The sequence below is a fragment of the Hemicordylus capensis genome, chromosome 6, assembly GCF_027244095.1.
Source record: "Hemicordylus capensis ecotype Gifberg chromosome 6, rHemCap1.1.pri, whole genome shotgun sequence".
In the NCBI taxonomy this organism is placed as follows: Eukaryota; Metazoa; Chordata; class Lepidosauria; order Squamata; family Cordylidae; genus Hemicordylus; species Hemicordylus capensis.
The window spans coordinates 169,249,613-169,261,829 of record NC_069662.1 but is presented as its reverse complement, the minus strand read 5'-3'; the positions used below and the strand labels follow the sequence as shown (position 1 = coordinate 169,261,829).

At 49.0% G+C, this 12,217-nt stretch overlaps 1 protein-coding gene across 4 annotated transcripts in view; it reads left to right on the top strand.

Annotated features, from left to right (window-relative positions):
- Positions 1-12,217, top strand: part of SMARCC1 (SWI/SNF related, matrix associated, actin dependent regulator of chromatin subfamily c member 1) — a 163,882-nt gene that overhangs the window by 106,014 nt on the left and 45,651 nt on the right. For all 4 annotated transcript variants that reach the window (XM_053262111.1, XM_053262110.1, XM_053262109.1 and 1 more), the window contains one exon: positions 9,134-9,195. In XM_053262111.1, coding sequence (XP_053118086.1) covers positions 9,134-9,195 — 62 coding nt within the window. The remainder of the gene's footprint in view (positions 1-9,133; positions 9,196-12,217) is intronic.

The window sequence follows — 12,217 nt, the reverse complement described above, 5'->3', positions numbered from 1 at the left end:
AATGCCCGTCCTTTGGCCTCGCTTCCTTTGAATCCCTCCATCCTCAAGGTCACCAAGACCTCTTGGTCGAAACCCTCCTCCCTTCCCCAGACATCAAAGAAACTTGATTCCTTCTATAGGGTGCACGCTTCCCCTGACCAGGATGACTCCTTTCTAAAACAGCACCCTTCTACTGACTCTATTGTAGTAGAGTCCTCACTCTCTAAGTTCCATGGATATACCTCTTCCACCCCACCCGACAAAGAGGGGAAGAAACTGGACACATTTGGGAGGCGTTTGTATTCAATTTTGTCTTTATTGACCAGAATTGCAAACTATCAGGCTTACCTCACCAGATACTAGTCTTTTCTGTGGGACCATGTTGCCCCCTTCCCGGACCATTTGCCTGAGGAACAACAAGGTCCAGCTAAAGTTTTCCTGGAAGAAGGCACGCAGGTCTCAAAACAGGAACTCCACGCAATTCGTCACTTAACAGAAGGCACCTCTAAGGTGATGGCATCCTCAGTCGCTCTTCGCCACCACGCCTGGCTCAGATCTTCCAGACTGACACCGTACGCTAGATCCAGAGTGGAAGATCTTCCCTTTGATGGTTCATCCCTATTTAGAGAAAAGACAGATGATGCCCTTCAGAAAGTGCAGAAACTTCATAACACAGCCCGCTCTATGGGGCTCCAACAGTCCTCATCCCGGCCTTATAGGCCCCAGAAATGGCAGCAACAGCCATACTCCTCTAAACACCAGTACTACCAACCACAAGACAGGTCCTTTCGTTCTACCAGGTATCAACCTTGCAGAAAGCGCTCCAACTTCACCGGCTCCAAGCAGCAGCAGCGCTCTAAGGGGTCCCAGCCCCATACTAAGAGACAATGACTTGAAAACCCCTCCCAGATGGGGCACCAGGCTCTCCCCCTTCATCTCCACCTGGGAAAATACCACCGACTCCTGGGCTTTTTACCATTGTGAGAATCGGCTATGCTATACAGTTTGCATCCACCCCACCATACAATCCTCCACTCCCCACACCGGCTCTCCTCTCAGAAGTCAACTCTCTACTTGCAAAATCTGCAAGAGAACTGGTTCACAACCCATCAGACCTCAGCACCACCATTTCCTCCGCTTTCAGATAGCAGACACCACTTGCCAGTTCCGCACCCTCCCGTTCGGGCTGGCATCCGCTCCACGGGTGTTCACCAAATGCATGGCTCCAGTGGTGGTGGCCCTGCAGCAACAAGACATTCAGATTTTTCCATATCTAGACAACTGGCTCGTGGTGGCCGACAATCCCTACTGAGGGATCTCCACACGGTCATCAACCTCCTTTCCAACCTGGGGCTCCAGGTGAATTACGAGAAGTCGAAACTCAGCCCAGAACCATAGAATTGGGGGGGATCATCTTTGACTCCATTCAGTCAAAGATTTTCCTGCCTCAGCGCAGGATCCAGGCTATCCTGGATCTGTCATCCTACCTCCTCTACCACCTGTGTCAATCTGCACGTACAGTCCAGTGTCTGCTGGGCCACATGGCCTCCACCACCTACATCCTCCCTCACGCTCGTCTACATGCCAGGACTCTTCAGCACTGGTTCCTCTCCGTATTCTCCCCACACGAAGATACCCTTACGATCCTGCCTCAAATCCTACGTTCCCTCCTGTGGTGGACGGACCTTGCCAACCTCAGCGTCGGGCCCCCCTTCCAGCCTCCACATCATACCCTTCTACTTACTATGGACGCATCCATGGAAGGCTGGGGTGCTCACGCCAACAACCACAACATCCACGGCACTTGGTCCCTGGCCGAAGCCGCTCACCATATCAACTACCTCAAATTGCTGGCCATCTTCAAGGCTCTAAAAACCTTTCTCCCTCTGATACAAGACTCTCATGTTCTGGTCCAAACGGACAATACTACTGCCAAGGCCTACCTGAACAGGCAAGGCAGCACCTCCTCCAGCTTCCTCCTATTCCTAGCCATGGAAATGTGGTTCTGGTGCATTCGCCATGGCGTCACCCCCCGGCAGTCCATATCCAGGGCCAGGGCAACGTCACGGTGGACAGGTTGAGCAGGACTCACTCAATGTCCCACGAATGGCAGCTACATCCCCCCACGCTCCGCTCCCTCTTCCACCACTAGTTCCTCCCAGAAATAGACCTCTTCGCATGCGCAATGTCACCTGTATTGCTCCAGGTCCGGGATCGGGCCCAACTCCCTCGGGGACCCATTTGCTATGAACTAGGCGGGACTTCTGGTCTACGCCTTTCCCCCGATTCCTCTATTTCCTCGAGTTCTTCAGAAAATCTCCCAGGACTGACCGCACTGCATACTCATTGCCCCGTGGTGGCCCAGGAGGCCCTGGTTTCCCCGCCTCCTCCCCCTCTCCAATCATCAATACCTCCGCCTGCCACACAACCCTCATCTCCTCTCCCTGCAGAACGGTCGCCTCCTCCATCCAGACCTACAACGTCTCCATCTCACGGCTTGGCACATAGTCCCAACCTGCCCGTAGACCTACAGAGAATAGTTAATGCTTCACTTAAACCTACTACCCTTGCCTCCTATTCCCATAAATGGACACCGTTTTGGAACTTTCTAGAAAACAGGAACGTTCCCTTACACTCTGTCTCTGTAGAACATGTTTGTTCATACTTACTGTCCCTCAAGGAGGCTGAAGATGCCTGCCTTGCAAGTTCATCTCACAGCCATAGTGACTAACTCTCCACCATCAACGCCATCGTGGTTCCAACACCCCACAGAAGCGTTTTCTGAAAGGCCTCACCCACCTTTTTACCCAGACCTGCCGGTCATGGCACCTGCATGGGACCTGACCTTGGTGCTCTCCTCTCTCATGCACCCTCCCTTTTGAACCCATGGCCTCGATTTCTCTGGACCTCCTTTCCTGTAAGGTGGCCTTCCTTTCGGCTATCACTTCCGCCAGGAGGGTCAGTAAACTCAGAGCACTGGGAGTTGATCCTCCTTACCTGGTTTTCCATAGAGAAAAGGTCGTTCTCAGACCAGACATTGCCTTTCTCCCGAAGGTAGTTACTTCCTTTCATTGCTCCCAACCGATTTCCTTGCCTGTGTTCTTCTCTGAACCATCGTCTGAGGCCGAACGACGTCTCTACACCCTCAATGTTCGTAGAGCACTCGCCTTCTACGTAGACCGCACCTCGACTCTCCGCACCTCTACCTCTCTCTTCGTGCTTCACTCTGGACACAACAGAGGCAAGCAGGCCTCTGCACAGACCATATCCAGATGGGTGTTTCACTCCATCACTTTAGCGTATCAGCTCTCCAAGAAGCCTCTCCCACCCTCCATCAAAGCACACTCAACAAGGGCGGTCGCAGCTTCCACTGCCTTTGATAGGTCCATTCCTTTGGACGTTATCTGCCAGGTGGCTACGTGGGTGTCAAAACACTCATTTGTGCAGCACTACACCCTGGATGTCCAAGCCAGAAAAGACATGGCGTTTGGCAAGGCGGTGTTACAGTCCATTTTTGCCTGATCCCTCCTCCAGGTGAGCATGGCACGGGTGCAGCTTGCTATGTGCCCATTTGTGTAAAGCACAGAGACCACATCAAAAAACAACAGGTTGCTTACCTGTAACTTGGGTTCTTCTAGTGGTCATCTGTGCTCTTACACACCCTCCCATCCTCCCTTCTTTTAATGTCTTTTCTGGTAGTCTTTCAGATTGGCGGACTGAAGAGGGAAGCCCGCGCAGCCGCCTATATACCGTGGGGGCGGAGTTACCGCCAAAAAGTTAGAACTCTAGCTTGGAAGCTCGGATGTGGTCTCTGCGCAGGCGCAAAGCCCATTTGTGTAAGAGCACAGATGACCACTAGAAGAACCCAAGTTACAGGTAAGCAACCTGTCGTCGTGAGGGGACTAGTATCCGCTCCCCCTCCCTTGAACCAGAATTTGGAGTCATCAGTTACCCGCTGCAATGTGTTTAAAGAGTTTTTCGCAGATAAAATCTCTTGGATTCGGGCCAACCTAGATGGAGACCCCACAATTAATTTGATGTCTGAACTGGAGGTGCCCAACAACTCCTCATATTATTCGACTGGATCGGTTTCAGTATGTGACTCCTGAAGATGTGGACAAGCTGCTTGGAGTGGTGAGGCCTACCACTTGTTCTCTTGACCCTTGTCCAACATGACTTGTTCTATCTAGCAGGGAGGCTGTTGCAGACAGCCTGGTGGAAATCATAAATGCTTCTCTGAGGGAGGGCAGGATGCCTCCTTGTCTTAAGGAGACAATCATTAGACCTCTTTTAAAGAAGTCTGCATTAGATCCCTCAGAGTTGAGCAATTATAGGCCTGTTTCCAATCTCCCATGGCTGGGCAAGGTAATTGAGAGGTGGTGGCCTCTCAGCTCCAGGCGGTCTTGGAGGAAACTATCTAGACCCATTTCAAACTGGTTTTTGGGCGGGCTATGGGGTGGAGATTGCCTTGGTCAGCCTGATGGATGATCTCCAATTGGCAATTGAGAGAAGAAGTGTGACTCTGTTGGTCCTTTTGGATCTCTCAGCAGCTTTCGATACTATCAACCATAGTATCCTTCTGGAACGTCTGAGGGTGTTGGGGGTGGGAGGCACTGTTTTACAGTGGTTCCGCTCCTACCTCTCGGGTACATTCCAGATGGTGTCGATTGGAGACTGTTGCTCTTCAAAATCTGAGCTTACGTATGGTATCCTCAAGGCTCCGTACTTTCTCCAATGCTTTTTAACATCTCCTTGAAACCGCTGGGAGAGATCATCAGGGGATTTGGAGCTGGATGTTACCAGTACTCTGATGACACCCAGATCTACTTCTCCATGTCAACTTCTTCAGGAGCTTGCATATCCTCCCTAAATGCCTTCCTGGAAGCAGTAATGGGCTGGATGAGGGAGAATAAACGGGGTTTGGTGTAAATCTGGGGGTGTAATGTTATCATATATCACGCTACCTCGTAAAACCGACACCGAAGCCTACCGGACAACAAATCATGCTAGTTATAACTTATAAAGCCCTAAACAGCTTGGGCCCTGGGTATTTAAGAGAGCGTCTTCTTCACTACGAGCCCCACTGCCCATTGAGGTCATCTGAGGAGGTCCGTATCCAGTTACCGCCAACTCGTTTGGTGGCTACACAGAGATGGGCCTTCTTGGTCGCTGCCCTTAGATTGTAGAATGCGCTCCCTGCTGAGATATGATCCTCCCCATCTCTGGCAGGTTTTTTTTTTTAAAAAACCAACCTGAAAACCCATCTTTTCGCCCAAGCTTTCTCAGCTTCCTAAATTTTGTAGGTTTTAATCTCTGGTTTATTTTTAAATTGCTACATTGTTTTAAGGTTTCTGTATATGTTTTTAACTTGTTTTATGCTATTGTTAACCGCCCAGAGATGAAAGTTTGGGGCGGTGTACAAATTTGATAAACAAATAAATAAAATTTAGCCTGGAAAAGAAAAGACTAAAAGAAGACAATACTTGAAAATCTTTCTCATGGAAGAAGGAGCAGACTCATTCTCTGTTGCTCTGAGGGCAGGAGAAGAGCTGAAAGAACAGTACCAAGCATGCATTGTCCCCTTTGCTAAGCAGGGTCCACCCTGGTTTGCATTTGAATGGGAGACTAGAAGTGTGAGCACTGGAAGATATTCCCCTCAGGGGATGGAGTCTCTCTGGGAAGAACACTTGTGTGTGCAGAAGGTTTAAATGCCCTCCTTGGCATCTCCAAGATAGGACTGGGAGAGACTCCTGCCTACAACCTTGAAGAAGCCACTGCCAGTCTGTGTAGACAATACTGAGCCAGTTGGACCAAGAGTCTGCCTCAGTGTAAGGCAGCTTCCTGTGTCACTATGTCCCTAACGAAGAAGTTGAAATTACATGGGAGCAGATTTAGGTTAGGCATTCAGAAGTACATCCTAACTGTAAGAGTTGTGTAGCTGTGGCCCAGTTTGCCTCCTCTGGTGAGCTCTCCTCCTGCACTCGAGGTTTCCAGGCAGGGGATGGAGAGTCATCTGTCAGGGATGCTGCAGCAGATTCTCACCCTGAGGAGTGGGTTGGGCTAGAAGACCTCCCAGATCTCTTCCAACTCTAAAATTATATAATATACTTCTGTGACCTTTATGCTGCTAAACCTTGTGTGTGGTCCCTTTAATCCTTTTAGAAAGGAGTGTATCAAAACAGGAGAGTGGATGAGGGGTGAAGATGGCGTTGCTGTGGGAAGAGCAGGGCAGGGTGTTTCAGAAAGGGCTTTGCTCAAAACATGAAGAAATTCACTTCCACAAGAAGTGGTGATGGCCACTAACCTAAGGCTTGACAAAACCCAAGCACCATGACGCCTAGACTAGAATACTCAGAAGCAGAGATATTTAATAAAATCTTTTTGTCCCGGACAGCCCTGTTCTTCTGCTCAAAGTGTGTTGCTTATAAAGGGGATAAAGATAACCCTATTTACCAATCCCCTCCACAATTTCCTGTCACTGAGCCCACTAATTTTGTTGTATCCATTGACTGGCTCCTAGAGACAAAGGAAATTGGTCAAGGTCTGTACTAACCTAAATGACTTGCCAGTCATGATCACTCCTGGTTCATAGGAGTTAGCCCCTATATGCCAGTTGCTGGAAAGTCACCCTTGCTGGAAAGGCTTCCTGGGGGCATGAGGCTGGCTACTAAATTACATGAATGCTTGTTCTGATCCAGCAGGGCTGCTCTTACATTCTTATGAGCCTTAAAGTGGGGGCTTGAAGAATGAGAGGGAAGTGACTGAGTTTGGCCAGTTCATTCATATTTTGATGTGGCTTCTACTGATTTGGAAACTTGTCTTGGAATGAGTGATCCATTGGATCTCTTCCAGTTTTGATCCTTTTAGAGGAGGGGAGGCTGCTTCAGGAATATGAAGCACCACAGCAGAAGACAGAGCCAGGAGTGGAAGGAAATAGAGAAAGTGCAAACAGAATTGCCTGCGATAGGCAGACAAGTATTAGGCGACCCCCAAGGGATCTTGATCTGGGGGGTGGGGAGGTGAGTAGAGAATCCAGTGGCTAAGGGATGGGTCAGCAATTGCCGTCTGGGGGGTGGTGGTGGTGGTGATGTACTGGTGGGGTGAAGGCAAGCTGCAGATGCAAGAAGAAGGGCACCTGCCTGGCTCAGTTGTAGTGGGGTCAGAGGGAGAAGAACCTTTTTGGAGCTTGAGCTGCAAGGACCAGGATTGGGGGCACCACTTAGGGCTCAGTATCCTTCAGGAGGTGGGATTCCGTGGAGGTTTCCCAAAGATCACGGGCACCTTCTGTGATAACATTCCTGCCAGAGTGCAAGGATAATTTGAGACCTTGTGAACACAGAGGGGACCTAACTAGGGGAAGCTTCCCTGAACTTCCACTAATGTCTTTACCATGAGATGTTCTTCTAATTGATTGCTGTGGGGGTTTTATATATCTAATTAACTTGTTTTACAGGCTGTGTGGAGGTATTGAGTGGCAATTACTTAGGACTGTTTACTCTGCGCCAAGATGTTCAATCCTGGGCCTATAAATTATGGCAATTAAGAAACTGTGCATAAACACACTTATTTGCTTAAACTATTCTTATTGCCAACTTGAGTTTTTGCATCTAAGCCTCCCAACAGAAGTTGGAACCTGCTGCTGCAGAAGAATAATGACAGATCCCGATGGCTTTACGCCCAGCTGCTAGGAATGAGATGCATTGGGGCATGTTGCCAGTATTGCTGCAGGACTGCATTACTGTACTCCAGGGATAATTTCCATGTCCAAAACTATGACAGGAAAAGTCCACCAAGAACTGTTCCTCCCGTACATACTCAGTTGAATTAGTGGGGCTCTCTCAGAAGAAGAGGATTGGCCCATTGTAGAGGAGGAAGTTAGTTTTGGAGCAGAGTAACTGACTTCTGAGAACTTGTTCCTGTACCAGCAGCAGGTGTTTAGGGCAACCAAAGGCTATTGTGGCTGCAGAAGATGGGAGTTGTCATCTGACAACATCTGTGTGGTGTAATGGTTAGAGTGCTGGACTAGGACCGTGGAGACCCAAGTTCAAATCCCCATTCAGCCATGAAACTAGCTGGGTGACTCTGGGCCAGTCACTTCTCTCTCAGCCTAACCTCCTTCACAGGGTTGTTGTGAAAAGAGAAACTCAAGTATGTAGTACACCACTCTGGGCTTGGAGGAAGAGCGGGATATAAATGTAAAATAAAATAAAATAATCTAGAGGCCCATGGCTGGGAACCACCTTGAGATTGTTTTTAATGTAAGGCAGTATATAAATCTAACAATAAAATACAATAAATAAAAAAATAAAGCCCCTCCCCACTTCTCTGCTCTAGGGCACTGCTGGTTAGGACAGCATTGACCCTTCCTTAAACTGCCTTTGGTATGAAGAAAGTGAAGAAGGCAGTCCTGTGGACTGCTGGATGGGACACGTGTAGTATCTAGAAATAAAGGAAGCCCTGGTCAGGACTCAGCCAGTCATAGGACTAAGGGAAGGCATGAAGAGCAACCACAAGATCCAGGTGCTGGGGAGTCCAGGCACTGCATTTTTAGTTCTTGTTTGCTCCTCATCCCAGTGTGATTGTTGGGCAGAGGAACTGCCAGCCACTTCACTTTCAGCCTGCTTCTTCAACTCCCCCGTGCTCATAAAGCCATTTGGACCTTAGGCACAAGAGTACTATAAAGGGGAACTCAGTGGGTAAATCCCTACCTTGGTGAGCCTGCTGTGCACACCAGTCAGAGTTTCCCTTGAACTGCTCTTGTGTCCAATGCCTGGGTGGCCTTTTGAACTCGGATAACCTTCAAAAGCAATTAGGAGGGTGGAGTGGTCTTTAGGGAGAGAGACTGAAAAGGTGAGTGATAACAGGGCTCACCTGTACACACATTCTCACTCCTCTTTGCAGGGCCCATAGGAGCGGTACACTTTGCTAGACAGCATGACTGGTCTTCAGGACAGGATGGCTTTTAACATTGATCTCATTTGAAGGCTTGACTTGTTAACCCAAGGCAAATATTGATTTGTGGTATGATTGTATTGCTGAGCATGGAAAACACTCTGAAAAACTCACAGCAAAAAACTTTCCTCAGTCCTAAAATGGATTGTCAGTAAACTGTTCTAGTTGGCCCTTTATAATATCAATATTCATACTCTTACAGATGGAGTTGAAGAAGAAAAAATGGAAACGGACACAGATGGGTCACAGGCAGAAAAAGTTAAGGTCAGTAAGGTTTTTACTGTTTGGTCCTTCAAAGATTTCATGAATCAGAATTAATGCTTCATTTACTCTTTTTAATATGGTAGATTCTGGAGGTGGCTGAATTAAGATGAAGCCCCAGCAGGCTTACTGTTTGCAAAAGCACAGTGAGCCAATTCACACAGTCATCAACAAACTACAGTTGGTTTGGTTTGGAAATGCAGTTTGAGGCTGGCCAAGCCCATATTGTCTCTGCTCCTGTGTCACTGACATCCTGATTCATTCAAACCAAGGCTTGTGCGCAAAGCTAGGAACTGTAGCTTAATCTCTGGTTTTGCATCCTGGATTTGTGAGTCAAAGTAAAATTCCCAGCTTCACATAACCCAGTGGAGCAGTGGTTTAAACAAACGTGGAAATCAAACTCTGTACTTGGATGTAAGAGGAGGAATCGCACAATCTTGGTAGGCTTCAGGCTGCTTCCCCAGTCCAAGTTTTGTTGGGTGTCTAAACCTGCACAATAGAAAGATGATTCATTTGCACTCGATTTTATTTAAGGCCACCTTGTTTTCTTTCTCAGTTAAGAGGAATATATCCTTCTCTCCTGCTGCAATCCAAGGGTGTCTCTTGAGAGGGTTATGCTTGTCCACATGACTCACTAAGGCAGGACTATGTAAATTAGACAGAGTGTTTAATAGCTGGATAAGCATAACCCCATCCAGTTCTTTTAGCCCTGCATGGCTCCAAGGCAGTTCTCCCCACCCCCGCCAGCTCGCTCTCCCTCTTGCTGACTAATCCTCCCTTAACTCTTTTCTCCTCCTGGTTTTTCACTTTGCTTTGTTTCTCTTCCTTTTTATATGTAAAAAAGAAACCTCGTTTCTCTATGTTGCTCTCTCCCTCTCCCCGTCCCTTTCTAGCCCTGCTGGGCCATTTTTCTCACGTTTTTCTTCCTTCCTTCCTTGCATGGACCACACCAGTCGCATCATCCACGTTAGAGTGCCGAAGGGGAAATTATAACTAGGCCTCCCCAAGTCCATTCAGGCAGCCAGCAAGCCACCCCTGAGGCCGCAAAGCCGAGCCTGCTGAGAGGAAGGGGAGAGCTCAGAGCTGAGCGCGTGCCCTGCTCAACAGCTGATGGGCGGCACTCTGGAGTTTCTGCCCGCTCAATCGGGCGTTTCTTTTGAGCCAGGCCCTGAATTTGCTCCCTCCCACTGCCTTCTCCCCGGGCCGAGTGCCCTTGAAAAAGAAAGCACCGCTGTTCTCACCCGTTCTCCAAAGCCTTGCGGAGCACGCGGCTCCTGTGCCTGACCTCCCACCACTCCAAAGGCCTCCACAAGCGGCCAGCAGAGTGCCCCGACAGAGAAACACTGAACCACTTCCCAGCACACAGTGGTGACAGGGAGGAGCACAGGAACAGGCCAGGGGGCAGCAAAGACCTCCATCAGTACGAGAACTGTAGTCAGCAGAAGCACCTCTCTGGGAACTGGTGCCCAAGCAGTGAGCTCGACCCATGCTGGATCTTCTAATTCAATTCCCTAGACCAAATGCCCTCTGATATGCCACCTAGCTGGCACACCTGGTTTGCAGATGTCTTGGCGTATTCTTTCGAACGTTACAGTCAAGATTTTTAAAAAGAGAAAACGGTCTAGGAGGGAACCATCTCTAGCGCTTCGACTTCTGTGTTTGAGTCTCCAGCCCCTAAGAAGGCAAAGAAAAAGTGCCAACACATTAAAAAGTAAAGGAAGGGGAGGTCTAAATCTCAGCAGAGGGGAAAGAGTGCCCATTCCTCTGAAATCTCAAACCATGACTCACCAGACGGCCCACGCCTAGAATGCCAGTGGGACCCCCAGGTGGGACTCCTCAGAACCCTCCAAACAAACCTCCATCTGCTCTGGTACCTGTTATTCCCTTGGACGCTGACCCTATCCCAAGGGGAGACACCCCAGAAGATCCCAGTGATCCCTTGTGAGGGACAGATAAAGAGGAGGGGGAATGGTCAGATGGGCAAGAAAGGGAGGGTTCAGAAGCCCCCCAGAGGCTTTTTCAGTCATTGGACTTTGTCCCATTAATGTGCAAGACCATACAATACATTGGCCTTGACCAAGCCCACTCCTCAGGAAGCCCAGCCCCTGAGTAAGTGTGCTATGGTGTTTCCTGGGCCAAAATCAAACAATATGACGCTTCCAATCCCTAAGCAATTTGTTGTCTCTGCTAAAGGGGAATAGACCTTTTCCACTGCTAATAGTAAGGAAGTGGCAATAGCCAACAAAGTGTATTCCTTCCAGCAGGTGGGGGAAGAGATTTTTAATACCCCCACCCCCCAGAAGCCCCAGTGGTCCAAATGATTTCTCGCTCGGTCCTATCCAGGGATGGGGAGTTCTGCTCCCAAGATCCTGCAGACAAGCGAATGGAAGGGGCCATGAAAGGGGTCACATGACTCGACCACCTTAGTGATGAGGACTTCGGCAGCCGCCTCTATGGTAGCCCAAGCATCTCTCATATGGCTGGGCGACCTAATCCAGGACCCCGTCTCAGACCCCACACATTTGAGACAAACCCTGCTAAAATTACACAAGGCACAGGCATTTATATCTGATTCCACCCTAGACACTATTAGATTTGCATCAAGGGCAGAAGCTGCTTCAGTACTGGGCTGCCGGAACCTGTGGTTAAAATATTGGTAGGTGGACTCGACCTCTAAGGCCAACCTTAATGCCATGCCTTTTGATGGGGAAAAGTTTTGGGGGAATGCAGCCTTAAAGGATCTCCTCATGGAAACTAAAGATAAGAAAGAGGCGATGACCTCTTCAATGCGTAAACAAGACTGCCCACTGGGGAGGCATTTTTTCCAACACTTTCGATCCTACTTCACTAGCAGAGATAGAGACTTTGGGTTCCAACAACTCTCCTGGGGCAGATCCAGAGCCTCCAGACAGGGGTTTGGGAAAAGGCAGCCTTTGCAGCCCAGAATAAGCAAGCCAAACAACAATACTGACTTGGGTGAGGTACCCCTTGGTGGTCACCTCTCCTCTCACTTAACACGCATGAG